The sequence below is a fragment of the Malus sylvestris genome, chromosome 16, assembly GCF_916048215.2.
Source record: "Malus sylvestris chromosome 16, drMalSylv7.2, whole genome shotgun sequence".
Classification (NCBI taxonomy): Eukaryota; Viridiplantae; Streptophyta; class Magnoliopsida; order Rosales; family Rosaceae; genus Malus; species Malus sylvestris.
In genome coordinates, this window is record NC_062275.1 from 25,978,204 (window position 1) to 26,005,523 (window position 27,320).

The following is a 27,320-nucleotide window of genomic DNA, read 5'->3' on the forward strand; positions in this document are numbered from 1 at the left end:
AAGTGTCATTGCTCTTGCATTCAATCATGTTTTCCATGCTCGAACCAAGCATGTTGAAATAGACTATCACTACATCCGCGAGAAAGTTTTACTTGGTCATATTGGTGTCCAACATGTTGCTTCACTTCTTCAAATTGCGGATATTTTCACCAAGTCTTTGGCTGCTGATCGATTTGCTACTCTTACTTCCAAGCTATCAGTTCGATTACCTTCCTTCAGCTTGAGGGGGTGTGTTAAGAGTACATCCTCACATAGCATCAATGTATCAAAACCACCACTAGATTAGATTCTTATTTAGCTGATAAGCTTGTGATGTGTTGTGATTAGTTAGTTGTATTGGGGAGGGGGGTCGGAAACTGTTGTGCCAGCCATCCCGGTGATGGGTGAGATTAAAGGGAGTAAAATTATGAGCAGTATGTTTATAGTACATCAAACTCTGCATGCGCTACTCTTGTATCACATGACCTTGTTGTTTAACGACCTTTTCATGTATTTTAGCAAACGCATTAGGATCAATAGGCCGGTATAATAAAGTCAACGAAATCAGAATTGCCCTCGGCATCTTTCCGATGCATAATGTTAGGAAATCCATTTGGCAAGGAACAGGTGCCTCTAGTTATGACGCTCAAGTATATTCCTTGGAAGGAAGAAGTGGACTGTGGATAATCGACTTGCTTGCTTTCACAACTATTCTGGTTTAACGTTATATAGCATGCTTGGGGTCTAAAGTTGGACATTGTCGAAATTGAGTCCCTTCTTAACTATTCTCAAACTGCAAGTACTAGGTTGACTTTGAATCGTCTCAAATGACCACATATAGCAATTTTGTTTGTGAATTAGTGTTTGATAAAATCTTTAAAATCCTTAACGTAGTTTCTTATGGATGCGTTTCCAAACATCATGCTTTGACTGTTGTATTTGAATTTGTTACATGAAGCCTGTTTCCACGAAAGCCAAGCCTGCAAAGCAAGCATCAGATTGGTTCTCTCTACTTTGATATGAAGCACAAGGAGTTGGAACTTGCAGAGCGGCGCTCAAGAGGCTCTGAAACTTTTAATTGAAATGGTGACGTCAAAAACACGTTTGCTCCAACTTCTGTTGCTTCTCAAAATTTCTATCTGTCGTGAAAATAGTCATTCTTGCATTCTACTTTGAGAAAATATAAGCAGCTTTCGGATTTTATGAAGATGAGCCAACTCACGGTTGTGATCTCCTACGCCGGACATGAGAGACAGTTTCCTTATTAGATCCTCGACTTCGGGTTCATATGAATACCTACCGTTAGTTTTACACGATTTCCTTCAACTTGCACGAGATTTGTAGCTCAAGTCATTAGGAACATTTATCTCGTTGCACCTGTGATAACACTAGTCCTCGATTGTATCATTACATACAAAAGAGACCACTAATGCAGAAAACAATTTACCAATCCTTCAGCAGCTCACTAGCAATATCCTTGTAGCTAACTTTCTTTTTCTTTGAAGGTCCTGCATTCGGTATCGGATCCCGTGCTGGTTTCTCATCTCGAGTACTCGTATATGTAGTTTCAGCTTTTTTCATACCAAGACTTGGAATCATGTCAAACAACATGGCTTCAACAGGATCAGCCGTAGCTTCAAGTTCCTCCGGCTTTTCACTTTCTTGGACGTTATGTTTCTCCATCATTTTGATTTCAGGAATTTTGTAAGGCTCTTCAATTCTAATGTCCTCAGCGACGTCTTGCTCAACTGCTTTGCCTCTTTGTAACAATTCAGAATCTTTCATTGCTTCATTTTCTTGGATGTCTATACTTTCCTGACCTACCGTTCCGTGAATTCTTTCTCCCAGATCAACCTCTTCCCCAAGTGATGTATTGTCATGAGAGCCACTCTCTTCTGACTCGTTGCCAGATATTTTAGCTGGCTTCCTTCCAATACGCGCCCATGCTCTTCTAGCTTGGTTGACAGTTGATTTTCCTTTGTTCAAGCTTGTGCGAGCAGGTCTTCCCCTTTTCCTTTTGCTTCCCCTCTCGGGTGAGTCCAAGATCTTACAGTTTTCTGGAGCCGCTTTTACTTCAATCTCTTTTCCTTTCCGGTTAGGAAAAGAAGAACTGTGGTTTTCCACAGCATCCACATCACAGAGTGCTTCTTCTAGACCCATGTCATGTTTCCTACACAAAACAGAAGCAGAACTGAAATGTTATCCACGGTAAAATCACCCCAAATGCGCTGTTATCATAAATGGAATTTAAAGGAGCGCACACACACGCGCCCGACCAAGTCTGCAATATACCTATCAGAGATGCACAGTAGTTTCCCGTAAAACTTGTTCCTTGTGCTGTGCTCATGGTAGGAACCAAATAAAAAATAACAAATATGATTCCCCGTGTTATGAGGAGTTTTGATACGCATGTCAATTGCAGAGAAACTCCCATTTCTAGAGCTCTGCCTTGAACCCTGTTCCCTATCAGCTTACTTTTTCTAAGCAGTTGATTTCGAAGAATGACAATCTAGCACTATAAATGATGAAAACAACTACACAACAACTAGCTTTAATCAACATTCGTTAGCAATCCATTTTTATGTCTTATTTATTTTCCTTTCAAAAGATACTGATGGAGACACTGCAAAACGACCAAGTAGCATCCTTCACCTAAGGAAGTTGCACTGTCAAAAATAAATAAAGGTACACCTCATAAACACCTCAAGATTATAGTCCAATAAGGATCACCTGTGTGCAAGGACTTGCAAAAGAATTTTGATGTTCTTGGCAAAGAATAAGATATGCTTCCATAGGAAATAAGGGAGACTGGATTTGAAGCTGTTATTCTCTCTAAAGAAAGGGTTTTAAGTGACATAGGTGATCCCGTCTGGGACCGTTAGTTTCGATGTCGTAAATCTCAAATTGAAATATGGCTGAAACTTCAAGTTATATATACCTGTGGACAAGTTTGTGATCTGTCTTCTATATAATTCAAATCAACTAACTTGACTTTCTATGTTTATTATGACAATACTTATAGCCCAATATCCAATAAGTGAAACTGAAACAGCAGTAGTGGAAATGGTTTGAGCTCAGTGGAATGCCACACCCAATGCAATCATATTTTAAAATAATCGAACTCACCATTCTTCAACGTTGGATTCTTCCAACCCATAGGGTTTTAAGCTATATGTTTCCTCTTGCAATCTTTGGTCCCTTTCCAAGCAGTCTTCCAACCATTGAGATCCAACAATATGCAACCCTTTGCTATGCAGATATCGTTTGTCTGCTTCAGTGAAACTGTACAGAGAGAGCAATTCAAAAGATATAGAGGAGAAAAGGTCATGTACTGTAAACAGAACAGAACAAACAATTCATGCTCTTACAAAGGTAATATCAAAATCTCATTAACAAAGCCTTACAGTATCATTGAAAAAGACGTAATAGATCATTGGTAGATTTGAAGAAAGAATAAAAACCATACCCTTCCTGTTTCTTAACCTGATATTTTGTTTTACTGCCACATTAGCTATTAAGCATATTCTAAGAGAACATGCATATGGCTGTGTTGAGAAAGAAATGACACCACTCAATTGATCATAAATAAATCCTAATACACAAACATTATTAAAATGGAGACACCATTACTGTATGAATCTTGATTAATTAGTAATGCCAGAAAAAAGCACATCTGACGACATTTCAGGGAAAGCAAATGAATGAACACGTTAATTGATGTGAATATCCTTATACATGATATAGCAACGAGAACCAAAACTAAATTGATTGCACACCCATATTTGAATAATTAAAAAAAAAAAGGGGGAAAACTGGAGGTACCCAAGCCTCCAAAATTGATGAAAACAACCATTAAACAGATTCGACAAAGAATCATAAAATAGGTTAATAATGCTTCAATCGCAAGTAATGATCCACATATCTTATTATCAGGAAATGCCAGCAATTATCCTGAACTAAAGAATACTTCCCTTCCCTTCAGTCACGACTCACAACATTATGAACCGTAGTTACCTTCGTAATAAAGTTTCAAATCCATCAGGACCCTGCACGGACAAGACTACCAAATGGGTCGCATGAACAAGACTGTCAGTGACTCTGCCACCACCCCTGAGAACTTCAATCCTCAACCTTCTCAGTGTGAATCCTAAGACAACTTCCCAATCCGGCTTCCTTCAACATTAATCAGAAAGCAATTAACAAAAAATTTTGATTACAAAGGAAATAAAAGAAAACCTAGTAAAGAAAGCTTAATGTATCCAACAGATCTTACAAGGAATGAATTGAGGATTTAAAGTAAATGCAGCAGTCATGAAAGCGAGACCATCTCTCCACCGGACAGTATTTTTTCTTGTAATAGTTAACAACTTCGGAGTCCTCTGATCTATGAATGTTGATTAAAAGCTGAAAAAATGAAATAAATAATTACCACGTTGTCTGTTAAAAACTCTATCTGTTAACTCCATCAGAACCAGTACTAAATAAATTAGACATAATACAGCCAATTCACTGTTATGAGAGAAACTAAAAATTCTATGTATATACCTGCTTTATCTCCGCAAGGTCAAGATCCCAGTAGTACGAGTCAGAAAAATCATCAATCTCTTCTTGTAACTTCTTCTTAGAAGAGTCAGATAAGAAGAGATAGTACCTACACGTGTAAAAGCAGAGTAAATAAAAGCATTTACAGTCGGAAGAGGAGACACATTTTACAATGTCTTTTCAATACAAATAGATTAGATAGTGTCACTAACTTTGGCTGTAATGGAAGGAGTTTCTTTTGAGAACAACAATCCAACACCCAAGAGATAAGAATGATATCTCCATGATGCTTTGCTGCCTGATACTTGATCCCTGTCAAACTAACTTAATATCAATAAAACTAATAGAAATTGTCCTTGTGTGTGCATGTAACTAAGTCATGAAATATATATATATATATATATAGAGAGAGAGAGAGAGAGAGAGAGAGGGAGACCTTTGCCATCAGCTGCAACACAGTGTGTAACAGCATTATTTAAATTCATAGAGAAAGTACCCCCATTCTCAACTACTAGCTTGTGCAAGGAATCAAAAGAATGAGTGGGAGGCACATTAACAAAGTCTGGGAAGTTAAGAACAAAACGGCAGAAAAGATGGAACAATTTTATAAGTCACTGAATAAATGGATGCAATCACATGGCATGCTCAAAATACCCAATGTTAAGCCTATTTCCAAATGCATACAAATAGTATCGCTGTTTCTTTTATTAAATTTTTGTCTACAGGTTATTAAACACATGTACATCATCTCTCATCCAGCTAATACACGACCCAAACCCCTTAATGGAAATAAGAGTTAAGTACAAAATGGAGAAAGTATCATCACAAGAAAAAAAAAAGTTGACAACATATACATTAGGAAAAACAAAATAATAAAAATTATGTGATGCAAAATAAAGACTGAGAAAGATCAGGAAAAGTTTTTCAATCACTTGACTCATATATAAAGCAAATAACTCAGCGATAACCTCACAGGATACAAAACATCATATTTGAAAATAGTAATGTGTCCTCCTTCACGCCCGAAACATCAGTCTGAACAAAATGAGAGGCGACAATAGACAGATTTCTTTTCTCTTCCTTTCTAGGGGACTTCTTGCTTTTCTTTTTAGTATCCTGCAGACCACCATAATCCGTCCCCCTTTGTGTGGTCCCATTGCCTGCTTGTACAAGCTCTATAAATGCTGCAAGAAGAAAAGCAAACAACCAAAAATTTAAAGTTTGTGTCCGTTAAGAGCTTACTGCATCTTTGAATACTGAAACTAAGAATATAGAGAGGAATCCTAGTACTGAAAATTGAAAATATACTGGTGGCCGAAGTAAAGCTAGAATCCCAAGATGCATTTGGAATAAATATGATCCTCTTACACTGCACATCAAGGCATTCATGCCAAGGTTTATCATATCTAACACGATCAATACGTGGAAATCTCAGGCTGTACGGTGCAGCAAAAACCTGCAAGAATGCAACAGCTAATAGATCAATAAAATCACCAAACTCATAATAGAACCTAAACATATACAGTGGCCTTCCTAGTAGATCTATATGTAGTATCTGATTAATAAATGAATCACAAATGTTACTATAGCTGTTAGGACCCACCTCAGACTTTATAGTTCTGATGTCACTCGTTATAGAAAGTATTATTGATCTGCAATACAAAGGGGGAAAAGAAAAAGATGATTGATATATAAGCTGACAATGAATACATCACAGACCTATTCCGAAAATCATACTAACTTCTCAGGGCTTTCAACCCAAACATCTGGCCTCTCTTTAGAATTGTTTCTTACTTGATAAAAACTTGGTGGTGCCTTTTTTGGGTACTCATATTTCCTGACAGAAGAGAGAATAAAAATTTATTTGCAATTTTGCACAGATAAGGAAAGAATAGCACTTAACACCTAGTATTTGTCGACACAAGATCTAGTATTTTCTTTTCTTTACCAAAAAAATAAAAATGATAGGTATTGCATATTTAACAATCGAAAGAATAGATCCCTTGACCTATCACAATAATCCTAACCCATTTCCCCACCCTCCCTCACCACTTTGGGCTAAACCCAAGGGCTTAATAAGGTATTGTATTTCACCGTATAAATTTCCCCGTACCAGTAATTAGCCAAAAAAGTCCTATTAGTGTTGGCTCCAAGCCTTATCTCAACTTCTCAACAGAATTCATGATAAATGAAATCAAACCGATCTGACCTAAAATTACAAAACTACACTAAACAATCACCAAAGATATCAATTTTAAGTTCAAAACCATAAGCTTCATGGCCATCAATGCAAAAGTCACAGCACATACTGTTCTGGTTGCTTCAATGGCCATTTCATATTGCTCGTTGGATATTTTTTTGAATAATCCCCTGCAGAGCAATCACAGCGTTTTTAAGTCATATAACAAAACAAAATACCTCAAATACGGCTTTAATTTTGTTGCAACAGCTTCTATCTCTTCATCAGAAAGTCCAGTGCCCACTCTGCAAAAGGATACAAACCTGCGATATGAAAACCTAGTTAGAAACATTCGATTAGCCAGAGTGCATACAAGCATAATAAGCACCAACAATGATTTAGGCAACAGTGTGAGACACTTACACAACTTATTGCTTGTTAGTTGTTTTAAGTATCAATAGAGTTTAAAATCAATTCCTCTTGATTATGTTATTCTCCAAATTGGAGGATATATGTAGCAATACAAACTATCCAGATCAAGTATGAAACACAATACAACAAGTCAAATATGACTGCTATGAATCTACTGCCTACAATCTACATTTACTCTGTAGAATCAACTCTATTAATTACATGGGGTTACTTGTCTGATCTTTAGTCAAGATTTCTTCTTCAATTAATATCAACCAACAAATATATTAGCAAAAAGCCAACCCTAAGTCAGCTAAATTCATATTCAAGATCAACTCTAAAACAAGCTAGGTAAAATTCCAACCTGATATATAAAGGTCAACCAAAAGAAAGAAACATTGTACCAGCAAACACATTTAATTAACTCGTAGATGCTCCTCTTTTATACTTTCTCAAGTTGCCAAAATATTAATTTATGCCGCAACAGATACATGTTCGCACTGTATAAACATGCATGCATGTGCGTGTATGAGAGAGAGAGAGAGAGAGAGAGAGAGAGAGAGAGAGAGAGAGAGGAAAATATGATACTCACTAATGATGAGAGAATGCTTGGTAAACATTCTCATAAGCTTCATTAACAAATCAAGAAAAATTAGATGCTAAACAATATTTTCATATATTGAAGCTAATCATTCTCTGAAAATCAACTAACCACTGAATAATTCTTACCTTCTAGGATATGTATTTGGAACTGGACGCTCAGCAAGACCCACCAAGAACTGAGCTACCTGCAACATATGAGAAATTTATCAAATGAACTAAAATTCAAACACATATATAAGTGCACCCAGTTCTCTCCTAGGGTCCTTAAAATAACATATTGTTTCACAGCCCTCATGGCAATACATCTCAGTCGTCAGCATCTCAAGGGTCGAAGAATATAAACTTATTTGAGGACCCTAAGATAGTACATGATATACGCAGGTGCACAATGTTTATTGGGTGGGAAGGGAAAAGACTAGTATATTAGCAAGGATTGCAAACTGACCACTCCTCCACGACGTCCAGAGCCATAGTATCCTCCTAAACACAGGCATGCAAACATTTAACTAAAAAGCATGGCAGATACAATAATCCAATAAATTTCTTCGTGTATAAGAATTTAAGAAAAAGAAAGTACAAACCTATGATAAGAACGTCCAGATCAGAACCTGCACGAATGTAGTCTGGCTTTAATTTTAACCATTTTCCACTACGATCACTAGGTTCCCATTTCGAACCAAGGTCCTTCAAAACAATCCCCTCATCTCTAACAGGAAGAAAAATGATATATAAGCATAAGGAATATCCATGAATAACTCAATTCGGAACAAAACACAACAATGATTCCGGAATGAAGAATTTAGACGCTATAAGAATATGAGGAAAAGGGCATAGTTTCATATTTTTCTCATGTGCAACACCATCGATATGAAAGTTTCTATGATTTTAAAGGTATTTACAAGAAGCGTACGAATAAATCACTTTTAACCTTAGCTGCTAATATTAAGTTCTTGTTGTTTATGTCCAGGGAAACAATTGGAACTCCACAAATTGGTCCGGTCTCATTTTTACAAATCTAAAAATCTGGACCTAGTGGTAAAATTTCTTCTATTAAATGGAGAAAGATTATAAAATTTATAGAAACTGAAAAACAACGTTCAAGAAAAGATGGCCAAATCTCCATGTATGCTTAGGAAACATGATGGAAATTACGACAAAAGCATTATGAACCTAAGATTAATGCCTAATGGTCCTAATTAAACTCAAATACAATAAAAGGAATATCCCTAAATCTATTTTCCATTGATGCCCATAAACACACCAAAAATCTGCTTTACCATAGGAAAGCCACTTCCACTCTATCGTCTACAAAGATTTTGCTATCTCTTCATCGAACAATCTAAAGAAATACCAACTGCATCAGAATAGCGTTATCCTCTCTTTGTAGGCTTCTACCTCCAAATAGTTTCAAAACTAATTCACATAAAATACTCCTAAAGGCCTGAACCAAGGGTATTAATGCTGCATATTGTAATTTTACCGGGCTTAATGCAATAATGACATGGTCAAATTAAGAATGAGCTAACAGATAACGATCAAACATCAGACATTGCACTTCCAAAACGAAAGAAACAACGTTTCAACGAGTTGAAAGGAAAATGCATTGATGTCCCTATGTCTTGAGAACATACCAAAAAGATCTTGTCAACGGGACCAAATTACCATCTTTATGCAATTAGATAGTAGTATTATATTTACAGTCTTCACATGAGTGGTCTAATATCTACATGCAAGTGAGTTACAAACCGATGTTACCACAACCCACAAAACTTGGCTGGGGAACATAGGTGTAAAGTGTCTTATCTTTTGCACCAATGAAGTAGCATCGACTACAGATAATGTATATAACTCTTACATCTCAGTAGACATTTATGAGAAGGCCTCATGTTTCTACCTACCCATTAATGTATATGACAAGATGCTATTAAGGCCTTCTCATAAATGTCATTCACGTTATTACTATGAGGCCTTCTCATAAATGTCCTTCACATTATTCCTATTGTTCCACCACACAGATTATTTGATTTTTGCATTTAAAGACACATGATACATCAGAACAATCATTGCATGTTTCTATCAATAGTTCCTAATGCACCTTCATGTTACTCCTATACGAGCTACAATAGTTAACCTGAGTCACTTTACTCGGACCTTTTTTTAATCGGCATAGCAATGCAAAAGAGAAGAAAAGAAAATGGAACAAGGAATTAGACAGTAGAGGAAATTAAAATCAATCTTATATGATAAAAAAACCACTTGCTATTCAGTTGGCCTTGTAATACTTGGAAATCTGACCTATTTTCGATGGTATCTTTGAAAAACTTCTCAACATCATCCACACTACTAGCAATAAGCGACCAGCAAGGTTCCCCTGCATTCCCATCACAAGTAAGAGACTGATCGAGTGGTAAATATATTAAACTATTTTACAGGAATGATTAGCTTTCCAGAAAAAAAATATATACTATGTTTCTATGCAAAGAATTACCAGTAGTGGAGAGAAGAACCTACTACATCAGCATTATAATATCAGACAACAATGACGGGCATCTAGTCATTAATTGTGTATTTCATCTTTCTTTTGTTACATATTTTGTAGAAAATACCTTTTACGTGAATGAAAATTTTCCAAACTCAGATGAATCACATAGCAAGTTTACGTACATAAATCAACTCAGTAGCAAGCAAATGAAAATATAAAAATGCCAATTAAACTTGCAAAATCCACTGATTCGTACTGGGTTGAAAAACAAACATATTAACAAATTCTGAAATCTCTAAAAGCATTTTTACCTTCATTACAGTGAGCGTTAAGACCACGATTGGGTACTAAAATCTCTAAACAACCCTTCAATGGATTCACAACTTTCTGGAGAAGCTCATGTCGTTCCTTCAAGCTCTGGTGAATCACACTAGTATCTCCAACATAGAGGATATCGAATGCAACATCTAGATAATCTCATGTCAAGGTACACATAATTAACATTTTCATAATTGTCCTCCACATTTTTTATTTGCGGATTCAGTGATAATCTTGTTAGGAATTGGCTCGTCAATATTAGTGTCCTATTTTCTTTAGAATTGTATTAGGAAAGCTAAAGGCACACATATTCTTGTTCTACAAGGATTACGAAAGAATTAAGTTTTCTTGTACAATTAGATTGGGAATCCTAAAAGCATAAAAAGCATAGGAATGTAAGTATCCTTTCCTATCCCAAATAGCATAGGAGACTTAATCAGAAAATAGGCGTGTAAACCGCATCCTATACTTATAAATAGGGTGTGGCAAGGAGCAGAGAATAAGAGACAATCGAGAGAAGTGGGAGGGATTAGTCCTAGGGTTTACAAAAGCATTGCATGCTCTATTATTAATTCAAAGAGAAATCACGATTAGACGTAGGCAAAAGTTCTGCCGAACCAAAATATATCTTGTGCATTTCTAATTATTCTCTATTTTTGCTAAGTTTAGTTGATTGTCGGATACATCAAAGAACAAGTTCCATAGGGGAGACGAAAATCTTACAATTGGTATCAAGAGCTTGGTTCGAGGTGTTTTGTGATGTCAAAAGAAAGGAGTTTGTGGACCTAGGAAGCTTAAGGCTTGCATTACAACCTTTTGATGGCAAGGATGATTTCACATACTAACAAAGGATGATGAGGAATTAGCAAGAGTTGGATGATGCACTCCTCAATGAGAAGCCTTCGACCATGATAGAAGCGGCATCGACCATGACTTTCAGGAAGGCCAAGAGTTCCATCAAGCTCATCTCACAAAATCAATCCGGTCCCAGTTGTTGCAGGTTTATATGGGTAAAACCGTGTCCAACAAACTGTTTCTCAAGGATGAAATTTGGGCTTCAACCAGAAGGAGGTGAAATTGAAGATCTCGCATGCAAGTTCCAAAATTGCATAGTCAATCTTCAAAAGGTCGAAGAAACTTAGAAAGATGATGATATGGCTATCATCTTGCTGAGGTCTATCCCTTATCTTTCAAGCACTTTCGTACAACTCTAAGGAGATCCTGCAGCTTGAGGACACAATTCATGCCTTTCAGTTATATGCTAAATTGATGATATAACTGAAAGCTCTCAAGGCCTTTATGCAAAGGCAAGGAGAGGGGTGGGAAATGACAAAGGAAGAAAAGAACAGCAACAAGGGTGGGTTGAAATCCATGAAGAAAAAGGAAAAGGAAGGTTCCTTCTTACCGATCATTGGAACAGAACTGCAAAATTAGGAAGAAGAAGGAAGCTCAGGTTCAGCTATTGCAGTCACTTAAAAAGAGAGTGATGGGGAACTGCCAGGTTTGTACATTCCATATGTGTTCAGTAAGAGAATTTGATAACTACAAGGAGGTCAGCAGCAGAGAAGTTTTAATGGGGAGTGATTCACCATGTTTTATAAGGGGGATCAGCACTGTCAAGATCAAGATGTTTCATGGGGTGATACGAACTTTAAGGAACGTCACATATGTTCTTAGATTGAAGAAGAATTTGATATCCTTGGGTACTTTAGACAAAGCCAGGTAAGGGTTTGGCTCTGAAGCATGAAAACTCAAGGTTACCAAAGGTCACTGGTGGTAATGAAGGCTGACATACAACACAATGTGTTATAAAAGCTTATCGAGACTACCATAGCTGGGGGAGCAGCCGTTTATACAAAGCAGAGTACAGAAGACAAGACTAAACTCTGGCATCACAAGCTAGGGCACATCAGGTTTGCAAGAATTACATAAGAGAGGCCTGCTAAAAGGTGTGTCACTTTGCAAACTGGAATTTTATGAGTACTGCATTCTCGGAAAGCAAAGGAAGGTATCGTTCGCAAGTATTAGTGCAGATAACTAAAGCAAGGAGCAACTCAACTATATTCACTCAGACGTCTAAGCCCTTGCGCCAACAAACTCTAACGGTGGATGTAGGTATTATGTTACTTTTATGGGTGATTTTTTCTAAAAAAGTTCGGGTTTATTTCATGGAGCATAAATCCACGGTTTTTGCAAAGTTCAAGGAATGGAAGACACAAACCAAGCATCAAACTAGAAGAAACACAAGTACATGAGAAGTGACGAGGGAGGTGAGTATACAAGCAAGGAATTTGTGACTACTGTAAGCCGGAAGGCATCACAAGACACTTCACAGTAAAGAAGAATCCCCAATAAAATAGACCTGTTGAGAGAGTGAACAGAACTCACATAGAAAGAGAGAGAAACATGTGTTATCATGCAGGATTGCCTGATGGTTATTGGGCAGAGACTGTTAATCATGCAAGTTACTTGATTAACAGGTCACCATCTACAATTCTCGATTTTGGGAGTGCAGAAGAGGTGTGGACAACTCCAAACTCAGGGTGTTCGGTTACAGTGTTTATGCACACATCCCAAGTGATGAAAGGCCCAAGCTCAAAGAACAAGTTCCATAGGGAAGTCGAAAATCTTACAAATTCTCACCACCAATCAAACATAAAAGCTTGGAAAAGCTGGACCTGGACTTCAACTTTGAGTAAGGTCAGACCAAAAGGATACAGCACAACTGCATGAGGATGGGAGGCAGCATAAGCTGGACTCGTACTTCATAGTTTACGAAAATAAAAAAAGAATATTATAAAGAAAACCTGTCTATCACTGTCAAGCCCGTCCCTTGCTGCCTTGGCTGTAAAGTAAAACAAGGAGAAAAAAAAATATTAAAGCCAATCCAAGCAAGGCAACAGAGTCAAAAGATAATAACAAGAAAAATTTAATCACGAAAAAGAAAAAAATAATAAAAAGAAAACCTATTTCTTGATTTGAACCAAACTCAGCAAAACGACTAGAAGATGTGTCCCAGACCAACATCTCACCATCAAGAATACACCTGCCAATATTGCCAGGGAAGAATGTATAATGGCTTAAGGTAATACAAAAGATTAAATAAAACACCAACTCTCTGCATTTTCTCATACAAACATGTATGGGGTTAGACTCTAAATGATACATAGCTTGTTAAACCAAACGCCTATGTTAATACCTAGTTTTCATGCAAATAAGGATTTCAAAAAATAGTGCTCGCACATATTGATTGGTTAACAAATTAGGGTACAAATAAAGGTGCCACTTTGGGCATCTTTTGGTGCTCACTAACAAGGAACAGTAAAGCCTTCGAGAGAATGTAGCTTTCTAAAATTGAGATGAATCCCAATTCTTGTGATGGAAGAAAAGGGGAGGTTTTCCATTTGACTGATTTAAGTATAGTCATCACTTATCCCACAAAAACAGACAAAGACACCTTCAATCACAATTAAAAGACAAAAGTTGGTATTACCTATATGCCTGACCAGATTATTACAAATTAGTACAACCTATATGCATAACAAGTTGTTTATTAAAGCAACTTGAGGGGTGAGGTTTGAGGGTCTTTCTTTGTTTTTTCCTTGTGCTAAGGATTACTGAAAGCATAAGGGGTTTGTACATCTTTCCAGTGCACGTCTGTTTTTTCATAACAAATGTGTCTCTTAACTAATCACTCCAGCCCATTTTTCCCACAAATTTTTTTCTTCTCGCTTTTTCTCCAAGTCATTCTGTCCATTCACACAAAATCTATGTAGACATATTAAAGAAGATTATCTGTATTACAGAGTACTTTATCAAGATACCTCACATCGACAAACAAAGCAATAAAAGAACAGCCGAGCTCTCTCACGTGAGCTTGTAACCCAAGTGGGGGCATTAAGATGGTTTTGGTAATAGTGGATAAAAGAGGGCCCTTACCAGGCCTTATGCAGTGGCTTATCCTTTAAAAAAAAAAGCAATAAAGAACAGAAAAGGGCAACAGAGCAAGACATGTCATATTTAGTGTATATTTCTATTAGGGACACAAGAAAATCAGACAAATGCAGCCAAAAAATATCAAGGCTCTAGACAATTTGACATAGCTATTACCTATCAGCCAGCACATTTTCTACGATAATGTCTGACATTGCATGTGTGTATTCAGAGTGCTCAAGAAAATTCCTGCGCAAGGGAAACATATTGAGTTAAGTTCTCAAATACTTTTGCTTAAGGAACCACTGATATGACAACGACCCAAGCTTTGCATAATTTCAGAAGGAAAACCAAATTCTCTTATTTGAGTAATCCTGCCATAATTTGAACCTACACTTTGCAATCAAATAAAGTAATTTGTAATTACAATTAAAGAATGCCCATGAGAATAAAATAAAACATTTCCAAGATAAAGATTGAAGATACAAGTAAATAAGAAAGAAATTCAGAGTAAGGTTTGGGATTACTGGTTAAATTTTCCTCTACCTTGAGAAGTAATGTACTTCAGTTCCGTTCTTATGAATTTGGATGCGATCGCCATCGAATTTACACTCAACAACCACTTCCTTACCATGAAACTGTGAATGCAGGGGAAGAAAATAAGAAAGATATGAAACAGAATCACCATTTATGCAAACATGTACGTGTGAGTAATTTGTGTTTCTATTATATGAAACCTTTTTCCATGCAATATTTGCATCACCAACTCTCATAGCTAGTTGTGGGCGCACAGCTTTTCCAACTTCAATGTCCTGCAGTTTGATACAAAGTACTGTTCTTAATTCATAAGCTGTATCTTTTGGATACATATGAACATTTTGGCGGAAAGAAAAAAAAACTAAAAAGCATTTTGACATTTATAAGATCAGAAAGAGCTTCATATAAATTAGAGCTTCGTAAGACATGTCTTCACAAGCAACTCACAAAATGAACAGAGGTTTTTATATCTTTGGCATGCAACAATAGCTTCAAATAATTTTGTCATAGTAGCTTCAGCTAGTGAGTAGTAAATACTAGGAACATGCCTAAATAATGTTGCTAAATCATGAAATGTTCAAAAATATATAAAAACATGTTTAAGATTTAAATAGAGACCTGGCGTTTATGGCGCTGATTTCTATCACTGAGCTTTTCACAGACCAATTTCAAGTCGCATGTGACATTAAACAAATCTTCAGCATCTGGATGAAATTCGTGAAAGATGCTCTTTTCACTAGTTCCCAGCTTCAGATCTACAGGAGATATAAGAACATAAAAAATTGGAAACTTAAATGAATAGATACCTAAAAAAACATATCATGAAATTTGTAGACAATACCTTTAAGAATGATCATGACAATCCACTTCATTTCCTGTGCATTTGTCTTGTTTATCAAGGTTGAAAGAACTGAAGTCTTCTCTGCCCTGTTGACATGGTTGTGTCATTTAAGTTGCACCAGATAGATTGCGAAAAAATACTGTCTTCATACAAAAAACGTAAAGCGAGCAGGGAATATGGAAAGTTGCATCCACAGACTTGCTATATTAATGTTTAGCTCATATCTATACAAACTTGCTCACATGATGCCTCATAATTGATATTAAGCATTTACAAGGTCCTATTACGAATTCGGAAAGAAGCATTGTAGTAGTATACCTGTTTTCACTCGAAGCTAAACGATCAAGCAAGTCATTTAACTCCTTGATTGTTAGTCCACCTGAACTCAACCCCTGTCTACGTTGCAACACCTGATTCACAAATAGCGAATGGGAAACAAGTTATAAACATAGAACTCCAGAACCATGCAGTGGCGGAGCCACTATAGGACAAGGGTAGTCATGGGCCTATCCTGCAATTTTTTTTTCCCTTTTCTATGTATAAGATATAGCATAACCTCCTTTTATTTCTGGTAAGTTTAGTTGCAATCTTGAAATTCATGGATTTGGGATTCTCTTATTCTAGTTATAATGATGTAGCTTCTTCCAACTTGTTAATTACTTCACGTTCATCTTTGGGCGGAGGAGATTAATTTAGGTCAAAGTTTTTTACCGTGGTAATTGAATCTAATTGTCAGGATTTATCGCTTACTCTAAGAATGTTGGCTGATATTTTTCTTTGTTGGCTTGAACTTCTAGTCCATCTGCTCTTAAATATTAGTTGGATTATGTGACTATATGGTTGATGCGGTATCGGTATAATCTACCTCTATCTTGCATATTAACCTAATGGTTGATGCGGTATGATATTTTTCTAAGTTGAGATAAATAAATCGAAATACAACCAATCTATCTCATATTTTAGGCATTAAAAAATAAAGTTTCATATTTGTGAAAGGCCCCCCGTGATGTAAGATATTGGCTCCGCCACTGGAACCATGCACCAAGGTAAACTACAATGAGCCACCAAGGTGGAAAATCAACTCATAATAATTTACTGCACGTAAAATTTACTGCAATTCATTTGAAAAATCATTCTTGTTGGTTTCATTTCTTCTACTTCATACATATTAACTCATATGAACAACAAACCATCAGAAAATTCAGAAATTATATAAAAAAGCATACCCCGCCAAACCCCAAATACAAGAAACACAAAATTCCACCGACCCAGGAGCCAAAATCCCAAAATGAAACGAAACAAACCGAACCCACAAAAATTCCACACACAGAAAGAAATGCAATTTCAGAATAAACCTGAAAACCTTTACCTCCGCCGCCACGAGGGAGAAGTTCCCGGCATTGGCGCCGGTCTTGGCGCCACCTTTGCGCCAATTAATGAGGCGGAGAGCGTCCTCGGAGTCTCTGGCGATGCCGAGGGCGTCGATGAGGCAGGTGGCAAGCACGGACTCCTTGAGGCCGTAGGAGCCGCGCTCGCGGTCGAGGCTGGGAAGAATGAGGCGAATGGCGCTGAAGTAATTGGCGGGTTTGCAGAAATTGTCGAGAAATTTGCGGAATTTGGAACGCTTTAGGGTTGAGGTTTTGGATTTCTGCATCCAGTTGAAGAGGCTGCAGAGCACGCTGAGCTTGGTCTCGTCGGTAGCCATTTTTTTGAAGCTTGTTTGGTACGATGAGTGGTGTGAGTTTGAACCTTCGGGGCAGTGAAGAACAAAAAGAACCACTAAAAGTGTCTGGACGTCCCCTTTTTTTTATAATAAAAACTAGTATAAGGTCTAAAAAGAATCGGATAAACAACTACCAAGGAAATAAAAGGTCCAAGCAATATAAAAGTAACAATCCAAGATACAACGAGAAGCTCACACAAACTTAGACTCGAAGGCAGCAGAAAACAGACAATAAAAAACTCTAATCTCTAGCAGCAAAGACCACATTGCCGCCGTTGTCACATCCTTAGAGGAAGCCAATCTTCAAATCGAGAAAGTAGACACCATATCTAAGTCTCCTTCACGAACCCCTGCAAATATATACAAACAAAGTAACATATGGGAAGAAGGTGAGGCTAAGGGGTATGTAAAATATCCAACACTTGGCCTCGATGGAGATCCGGCATGCTGGTTAGGGGAGGGGAAGTGTGGGAGGGAAGTGGATCTGATATCCAATTTCTGATCAGAACCCGCTGATCCAAGCACATGGTGGGATGGGGATGAAGTATCACAGCTAGGGAGAAGGAAGGAAGGAAAATAAAGGACAAAAAGCAATAAAAGCAAGCGAAAAACGCCGGTTAAGGGGCAAGAAGCCCCGGATAGTTGAAGACTCGGCTCAAGGTAAACTGAGATTAAACTCAGAGAAGAACCGAGAATTAAAAAGGAAGGCAGAAAACTGGAAAAGATGAAGGAAAAGGAGGAGGGAAGCAGGGAAGGGGAGGAGCAGAAGAGATGAGGGGAAGGAAAAGAGGGAAAGTGCAAAGGAAATAGAACCTGAGAAAACTCAGGAGGAAAAGGAGAAGAGGGAGTAAAAGAAGAAAAGAAGGAAGGAAGGGAGGATGCTTCAGCCAAAGGCTGGGACCAGCGGTGAATTTGCTGGAGTCTTTCACATAGAGAATTTTAGAGAGAGAAAAAGGGGAGACTTATTAGAAAGAGCGTTTTTTAAGTGTTTGGAAGCTTGTTTCGTACCCGTGAGTTTAAACATGGAAGCTTTCACTGATTATTTCAGTTGAATAGAATAATTTGTCATTAGATAGTATTGACTAAATTAGTCAGCCATATTATTTATATTGTGTTTGATAGTGCACCGATAAGAGAACTTCGAAGTATTATTGTTTTTAAGAAAAAAAAATAATGATTAATGAATACAACTTGGACTAACTTCAATTTAATTAAAAAAATTAAATTAAACTATTATTTAACCAAAAAGGATTAAAAATTCATCTTCTTAAATCCTACAAACACAAATACTCACGGGCTGAATTAAAAGCCCAACACAATAAAAAATAAAATTCCAAACTTGCCCTAAATAAAAACTACCCAAACCCGTTACCGTATTAAACATGAAAGTGATGAACTGTTGTCCACCATCCCCACTTCCATTTTGCCTCTCTGACATCCACCATTCCCACTTTCATTTTTCCTTTACCCAATTCCCAAAAACTAAAAATATTACTTATAATGGAAGGTTGGAAGTGAACCCACTCATGGTGGTGGACAATGCCTCACCTTTTTTTCTTTTTCTCTAATGTGTTTTGACTTTTTGTTTGAATTTATTTCTTTCTTATTCTCTCTGTTTTTCTACCTAGTACATTTTTTTCTAAACTACAAATAACCCCTTCAACTTATGTCATGTTTACTTTTTCTTTGGTAACTATACAAATTTGATACTTTGAGATTCTTCAAGGAAAAAATGATCAAATAGCTAAAATATTTCCATAAGTAAACAAAGTTATCAATTATAAACAAATGAAAAGTCTCCAAAATGTAAAATCTTCAAACTGAACATTACCATTACCTTTATAACTGAGCAATGAGCACTGCCACTACCACTTTTTCTAGAATTAAACACTGACTATTTTCAGAGGGTAAATCAACAAATACATCTATCACTATTGTAGTTCCAAAAATAGTGTCGATTATTTTGATTCTAATTCAGAAATAGTGTTGGTTATTTTGCTGTAATTTTAGAAATAGTGTGGCCTATTTTGGTTCAGTTTTAGAAATAGTGTGAGTTATTTTGGTGTAGTTTCAAAAATAGTGTGGTCAATTTGCTGTAATTTCAGAAATAGTGTGTGTGTCACATCCCAGCCCGAGCCCCCACCACATGAAGGAATTATTTTGTAAAACATGTTCATTTGAGCAACATCATATAGCATGCAATTAACAATTAAAGGCGGAATCATGCTTGTATGCACTCAAAAACAAAACATGACCATGAAATTCAAAGCCTAGTAGATTGGTGAACCAATAATCAACTCAAAACATAAGTGAGTTGAAATTATTACCTTTGTAGATTCCTCTTTGCATAAGCAAAGGCTAATCACCCAAAGAGATAGGGCTTTCATTCCTTGCTTCTTAGATCCATGGATTTGGATGGAAAATTAGGTTTCTCCAAGTTCCCAAAATAGGGAACCTCTAAGTCTCTTCACCAAGGTTTGATTGTAGAAGAAATAAGTGACCTTGGAGTAGTAGGATTGCTAGATGTACCCTCCAAGGTGTTGGCCTCTTTAGAGAGAAAATGGAGAGACAATTCTCACCAATTTTCCCCCAAAATAAACCCTTAATCACTTAATGAATATTTGGCTATAAAATCATTTATATAGTCACTTCTTTAAGTGACCTAAACAACCAAAACCCTAATTCATTTCATCATGGCCGGCCATTTAGGGGATTTTGGGCTTTTGGGCTTTAATGAATCTTTATTCATTAAATTGTCATACAACTTAAGTTAATGGGCTTGACGTTCGAAGCCCATTGGGCCTTAAGGTCCAAAACTATCCCGAAGTCTTTAACGAACTTATTCGTTTGATTAATTAACATATTAATTAATCCTTGCCATAAATAAATGATTAAACCATTTAATCATTCTTACTCATTTCCGTTTAATCTCCAATCTCTACCTTTTACGGTGTGCGATCCATTAGGTTCCTTTTAGCGAGGTAGTGGGCGATTAAAACCATTTTACATCGATTGTGAATTGAAACTATTTTCAATTCTCCCTTTCCCTTTAGTGATTACACACGTTTAGGGCTTCCACAAACCATGAGTGACACCTAGCAGCATATCATGGTTACCCAAGCTAATCAGAAGAGGTGGAGAACCTATTCAGTTCGGGATTACAAATGCAATACGGTCATTCTCTAATCTAATACTCTTGACCACATTGTTTGGTATGATAGTTTATTTACTCATGTCTACTATCCAATGTAAATCGTTTGCTTATATGATTTCCTTGAATGTGATTTGGAACGCATTCCCTAATCTCATTCATACTCTGGCCAGAGATTCCAAATCATATCATAGAGTATTCTCCCTCAACTGTTTGAAGGTTAGAGATCCCTTGTTGCGCATTCACTTGTCTCCATAGCTAAGTGGCTTAACCCCAACGATGCCGTGGACACCCCGAGGGGGTGACTTTGACATAATCAAAGATCAAGGACTTAACCACAAGACAACTGTGATGCCTCAGGTCAAAGGACTACTTTGCATTATCCCAACCATGAGTTCTCATGTGACATGGAATATAAGAACTCTTCGTTGATCACGTTCAGTGAACTCATTCTCTATTGAGCACCTACGTACTTGTCTTGATGTCACACACACCAATGATTCGAGACTAATCACTCTCCCTGAGAGAAGACATAGTACGTACTGATCTTAACGGACTGTCAACGCCCAATTGACAATCCTATGATCAGGAACGTTTAGGATGTGTCTACGAAAGAATGGTCTCATGAATCTAACTTCATTAGATTACATTCTCCCAATCACATATTCCTTGGACTTTATCGTTTAAGCATATAACATTTATATGAGACGGCTCAAACAATAATGTATGCCCTTTATATGTAAAACTAGATTAGTTTAACATGTGAAATGTCCGTAAAGTATCATCACATGATTGGCTTTAGGGCACATTTCCAACAATCTCCCACTTGCACTAGAGCCAATCAGCTTGGTCATCTTGATGATACCTCTTCTGTAGTCATTTCATAAATAGCTGAATAGTAGGCCTAGGCAGTGGATATCTATGTGTGTTATCCACAGAAGCAACCTTGAGAATAACGACGTCACCATTATACATGATTCTCAATCATGTGGTTCAGTCTCTCATTTGTGTTCGGATCTTGATGAGACCTTGATTCCCAGGCTTGAGCTATCGCCCCATTAGTGTCATACACTTTCTGGTTGGAATCGAATAGAGAGTTCATAAATGAACTTTCCCATCCAAACAACATTGTTGTAAACTTCTATATGGCAATATATCTTGCATTCATAATGGAACACACTAAAGTCATTACTTTAATGTTTCCATCCAAATATCTCTTTAGTCATAATAAAGAGATATTTGTTTATCTCTTCATTCATAATGAAGAAACATCCAATGATGGATCAGATTCATAATCTAATACATTTACGCTTCCATTACGTTACTCTAATTCTTCCTCATTCTTTGAGGAATCTATCCTTAAGTATTTCTTAAATACTTAAGGACTCACTTGACAGTTGCCACGGTTCTGATTCTGGGCTTGCACTGATATCGTCTTGTACCGTTCTAGGTACAACTCATATCAATGTTTTTCATACAATATGAAATACATAAATCACCTTTCTGCTTATGCATAAAGGATTCAATTTACGTATTATTTCTATGGGAGTCAAAGGGTACGTTCCCTTTAAGAAGGGCAACTTGCTAGTCTCACTAGAATCGTCCTTCTTATTGAAGTTTATCATCATATGAGAAACTTCCTAGCATCCATTGTCTATTATTAGGGATTGATATAATCCAATTATATCATGAAATATATCATTATAGATTTCCATCCCATGTATATAGACTATATCTCCCATATACATTCTATCTTCATATAATGTATTAAAGTCATAACTTTAACGAAGAAGTATTCTTTTCATTTCCAAAATTAATATATCATATATACTTAAATTTTAGGAACATGATTAACTCCCACTAATCTTTTGTAAAACTCGTAAACAAAAGATTCATTTACATCTTGATGAGAAATCAAACGATTTGATCCTTTTTCCTCATAAAATGCAAATAGCTCCCACTAACTTGCTAAGATCCATGATGGATGGATCTCTACAACTTACATGTCTTGTGATTTATAGTTTTGGACATATATTATCAAGACTATCTTAATAATGGTTTCGGAAACCCATATTATGTCAAAACATTGAATCACCATTTTAGTTGTAGCTAGCAATCTTCGAATTAATTGAAACCAAGCCTATCTCAAAGATGGTTTCTTCAAAGTCAACCATTCTCTTTGATTGTAGTTACCTTAAGCTACCAATTAGCTATGAAGGTTTCATTATTTCGAGTCAAATGGTACTTTACCATTTCCTTGAGTATATATCGTATATGCACTCAATGTAGTCATAAGGATTTTCATTCTTATCGACTACCTTGGAGCTTGTGGTATAGGAACTAGGTTGTTATATTTGTTGATTACTATCTTGTCTCTCAAAGAACCCATTCTTTGAGTTCTATCTCTCGTTCATTTGCTTTTAGGCAAATCACATTGTAGAATTACAATGAACTACCCAACAAAACAACATTTGTTAGTTGGTTTATAGAAGCGATATCCAAAAGTTATTTTAAGGATATCCTACAAGATTGTTATCAAACAAATATTGCTTATTAGCACACAACCCCAAATCTTTAACATGCTTAAGATTTGTCTTTCTTTTCCAACTACATCTTATGGAGTCATGAAAATATTGGAAGATCTTCTCATCGACAATCATATTGTTTTAGAAGTATATATCCTATATATGGGTAATAGATAACATTTAACGAACTAAATCTTATTCAAGTTCGTTCTTCTCCTAATGGAGAAATACATTATCTTATGATGCTATTTTCCTTGATATCTTTCAAGGAAACTCATCTAAAGTGTTACCTTTCCTTGGATCAAATCTAAGGAGGTAAATACTTTAGATATCTTACTCATCTATTTACATTTCTTGAATTCTTTGAAACCTTTTGCAAAGTATTCGGACTTGTGTTTATTCAAAATAAACTATAGTCCAACCGAGAGTGATCTTCGGTGAATGTCATATAACATGAGTAGTATTATGTTGTGGACAAGTGCCACTAACATCTAAGTGAATTAACCTCAACAACTTTGTGATTCTTTCTTCTTTCCAAAAGAATAAAGATTCGAACATTTCGCCTCTATACAATTTTAACAAGAAGGTATTGGATCCGGATCTAACGATCCAAAACATCCTTGTTTCACCAACTCGTAACTTATGTTTTAGAGGTATCACAATTTAGTTGGGATTAGTCACTACCTTGCAACCTTTTGGGTTTTAAGCATCATTATATTCTAAACAGTTAACACTACCATATCATCTCTACTATAGAGACAATCAATTAGATTACTATAATCCAATTTCTTTGGTAGTTCATATGAGGAAGTAAGTACTATCTGCTTTTGCAGAGATCTATATCTTATTCACGTTCCGTATGTGAAGCACCTTTTCTTCTCTCATATATCTTCTACTTCTTATTAGTCACACTTTTACAACGATTTGTAAAACATAGTTACTAATACGGAATCATACATTCAAGTAGAAGAACCAACTGTTTTGAACTATTCAAGAACATTTTACAACACCTTCGAAAGGTGTGTTCTTGACACTTGCAAGACATTTCTTGCAAATACCCCTTCCAATGTCCATCCTTTCATAAAGAAAGTTTGTTCCCTTGGAGTTATTTATCTTCTTTATTTGACTTTCACCTTTGACTACATTAGTCATGGTCCCTAAACTCCCACTATCTCTTTTGAAACCTTTTTCAATTGTGTTATACACATCAAACAATTTGGAGAGTATGTGGTTATTGTTCATTACATAGTTTACCATAAACTTAGTGAACCATTAGGATAGGGAAACAAAGGTGAAGTCCTTGCCTAGTTTCCGTCTCGTTAAGTGGTTTAACACTTCAACACTTAATGATTCAAAATCATCATAAGTCCATGTTAATGGACTATTTTTTGTCAACCAACCATTATGTTCTAAACATAATTACAAACTTTCAAGAGTTGTACAAGGCAACTCTCATTTCTTCATACAACAATTTGTAAGTGAAGAATCATGGCACATAAAGTGTCCATGCCCTTGTGCTTACTTCTCAAGTTCTTTGTTCAATTAACAAAGAAATAAGCACTAAGTGTTTGTATTGACTAAGGGTTGTTCAAAGCAACTCTTATTTCTTCATACAACAATTTGTAATTGAAGAATTATGACATTAAAAGTGTTGTCCTCTCTATGATAGACCTTTTCTAACATATTCTTCTAATGATACATTATCAATAGGAAGATTGTGAGGATGAGACTACTTAGGTACATTTACAAGCCATTAAAGACAATCTATGGTTTTGTAGTACCAAGTCCGTAAACTAAACGTTCGGCTTTTATTTGTCAAGTGTTGGATAGCGTTTGCAAATATATTGGTAAACAAATACATAACGAATATAGATTGATTGATTTTAAGCCATTTGATTCGGGTCTTTAAATCAAAATAGCACCACCCACTATTTTTGGCAAATTCCATATCCCTCTTTGGAATTCGAGAGTTTTGGATGAAACTCTTAGTAGGTTATGGGAGACTCACTACTACCAAGCCCACCTCAGAATTATATCATGTTGGCTAGCGTTAATAATAATGAGAGAGTACGCTTACTCATTTGCAACAACCTCTTGCAAGTACCCATCTAGTTTGGCCTCTAGAAAATGATGCCTCAGAATTATATCATGTTGGCGTCATTGTACTTAGTTAAGTCATTCCCACCATGCCTAGTTCGTGTAGGTGTTCAAGCATAGCCTCAGAATTATATCATGTTGGCTAAACTCGTTGCCTACCTCACTTCATCATGTATGTATATAGAACTCCTCCTGAGTGTAAGCACGCACTTTGTACTCCCCCATTATAGGGTGAAGCCGGTGTACGAGTCACAAACGATCGGAGCCTACCACGGTGGAAGGCCACGAAAGAGTGTTCTAAGCACTCTCCGCTTATCAACTTAATATTGGTTTGGTTGAGGGTTTTAGGTCTCATCACAAATCAATATACATTTTAATCTCTATTAAAACAATTTTGGTCCTATTACAACTATTGGTCCATATGATTGTTTTAGTTGTACATAATACTCCCACTATGCTTTTAAAACGGTTTTTAAAGCAAGAGTATATGTTACTACTAACATAAGGTTTGCATTCATTTGATGGACTATATAGTTGCCTTAGGGCCTTAGGATGACTATGAACCTTTGTTTAGATTCAACACGAGCCTTGTGTTGAATCTCGGTCTAGGGATGGAGATTGATTTTAGTTACGCGTTTAATCACATTAAGGCGTGTTGTCTTAGGGGCGTTGGACCCAATTACTTCATTTTCATGCATATCACATAAAGCAAGAAAGAAATACTTCAAAGTAAAGGATGAGCTTATGCTCATTACAACATTTACATAAAACAAATTACCTTAAAGTAAAGAAGGACTTATGCCCTTTTACAACATTTGATCAAATCAAATTACAACCAAAATCTAATCTACACATTCCCATGGTTCAAACAAATTTGAAACGCCTTTCACATAGCTCAATTATATTAGGCTTAGGTTCATAATCATCCTTTAATTAATTAACGCTTTAACTAATTAATTGAATGCAACATTTTCATTTGGTTTTTGTATCCATAAAATTGATTTAAGTGGAGCTAAACAAAATGAAAATCCAATTCTCATTTAAAGAGACAAAACAATTTTGTTCTCATCCTATTTGGGCCATCATGCAATAACCACAACTTTTTGGGCCATATTGCGAAAACATAAACTTTTGGGGTCACTTTGTAAAAACACAAAAGTCACTACTTCATGTAAATACAACTAGAACCCAAAATTTAAATAAATTCAAAAACTTCATTAAAGGAGCAAAACAATTTGTCCTTTAGCGTTTTTAGGCCTTAACGTCAAAACGTAAACTTTCGGGTCAAAGTACAAATACACAAAAGTATCAAAACTTTATGTAACTGCATAAAAGCCCCAAAAATACCCTATTTTATTAGGGTGGCCGGTTTTTAGGGATAAAAAGGAGTGGTGGGTGTTTTGATTTATTAGTTTTGTCAAAAACAATCAAGTAGTGCTTTCACCTTTCATAAAAATAATATATGTTTTGATGATTGATATTTCTTTCATCATTTATACAAATATTTAACACTTTAAATACTTTCATAAAAATAATATATTTTTTTGATGATTGATGTTTCCATCATCATTTATACAAATATTTAACACTTTAAATACATGATAAATCATTTGAAAAACATATATCATAAACTTTATGAAATAAATCAAAACTTTGAATCAAAACACAAACCTTTGTGTTCTTGGCAAGAACATCAAGAACATATGAAGAACATCCATGAAAACCCATAAGAGCTCCATGAATGTTTTCATGCAATAAAACTCAAATTTTTATCATTCAAAATGAGGCTAACATCCTAGGGTACTTAGGGGTTCCAAAAGTCACCTTAAAACCATTTTAACAAGACAAACATGAACCCAAAAAATCACCCTTTGGATTTGGCCGAAAATCCCCAAAATCATGACACCAAATTTTAGCTCCAATATTCATGCTCATATGAACTACATCTACAACATTTGAGATGGCAAATTTTCAAACAAAATTTACATTCAAAGAAGCA

The 27,320-nt window shown here is 36.1% G+C and overlaps 1 protein-coding gene across 1 annotated transcript; it reads right to left on the reverse strand.

The window, feature by feature from the left end:
* Positions 1-823: 823 nt before the first annotated feature.
* LOC126607005 (DNA ligase 4) lies at positions 824-17,608 on the reverse strand. The gene is made up of 27 exons (XM_050274421.1): positions 17,195-17,608; positions 16,144-16,235; positions 15,826-15,911; positions 15,603-15,739; positions 15,185-15,259; positions 14,994-15,085; positions 14,625-14,696; positions 13,481-13,560; positions 13,322-13,359; positions 13,233-13,239; positions 10,508-10,663; positions 10,010-10,085; positions 8,296-8,420; positions 8,160-8,194; positions 7,841-7,899; positions 6,940-7,023; positions 6,263-6,358; positions 6,125-6,173; positions 5,890-5,977; positions 5,502-5,705; positions 4,958-5,083; positions 4,734-4,833; positions 4,525-4,630; positions 4,253-4,383; positions 3,994-4,152; positions 3,106-3,261; positions 824-2,149 (listed from the first exon to the last, which is right to left on the reverse strand). The coding sequence occupies exons 1-27, from the start codon at positions 17,528-17,530 to the stop codon at positions 1,423-1,425; spliced, it is 3,492 nt and encodes a 1,163-aa protein (XP_050130378.1). The 5' UTR covers positions 17,531-17,608; the 3' UTR covers positions 824-1,422.
* Between the last annotated feature and the right edge of the window lie 9,712 nt (positions 17,609-27,320).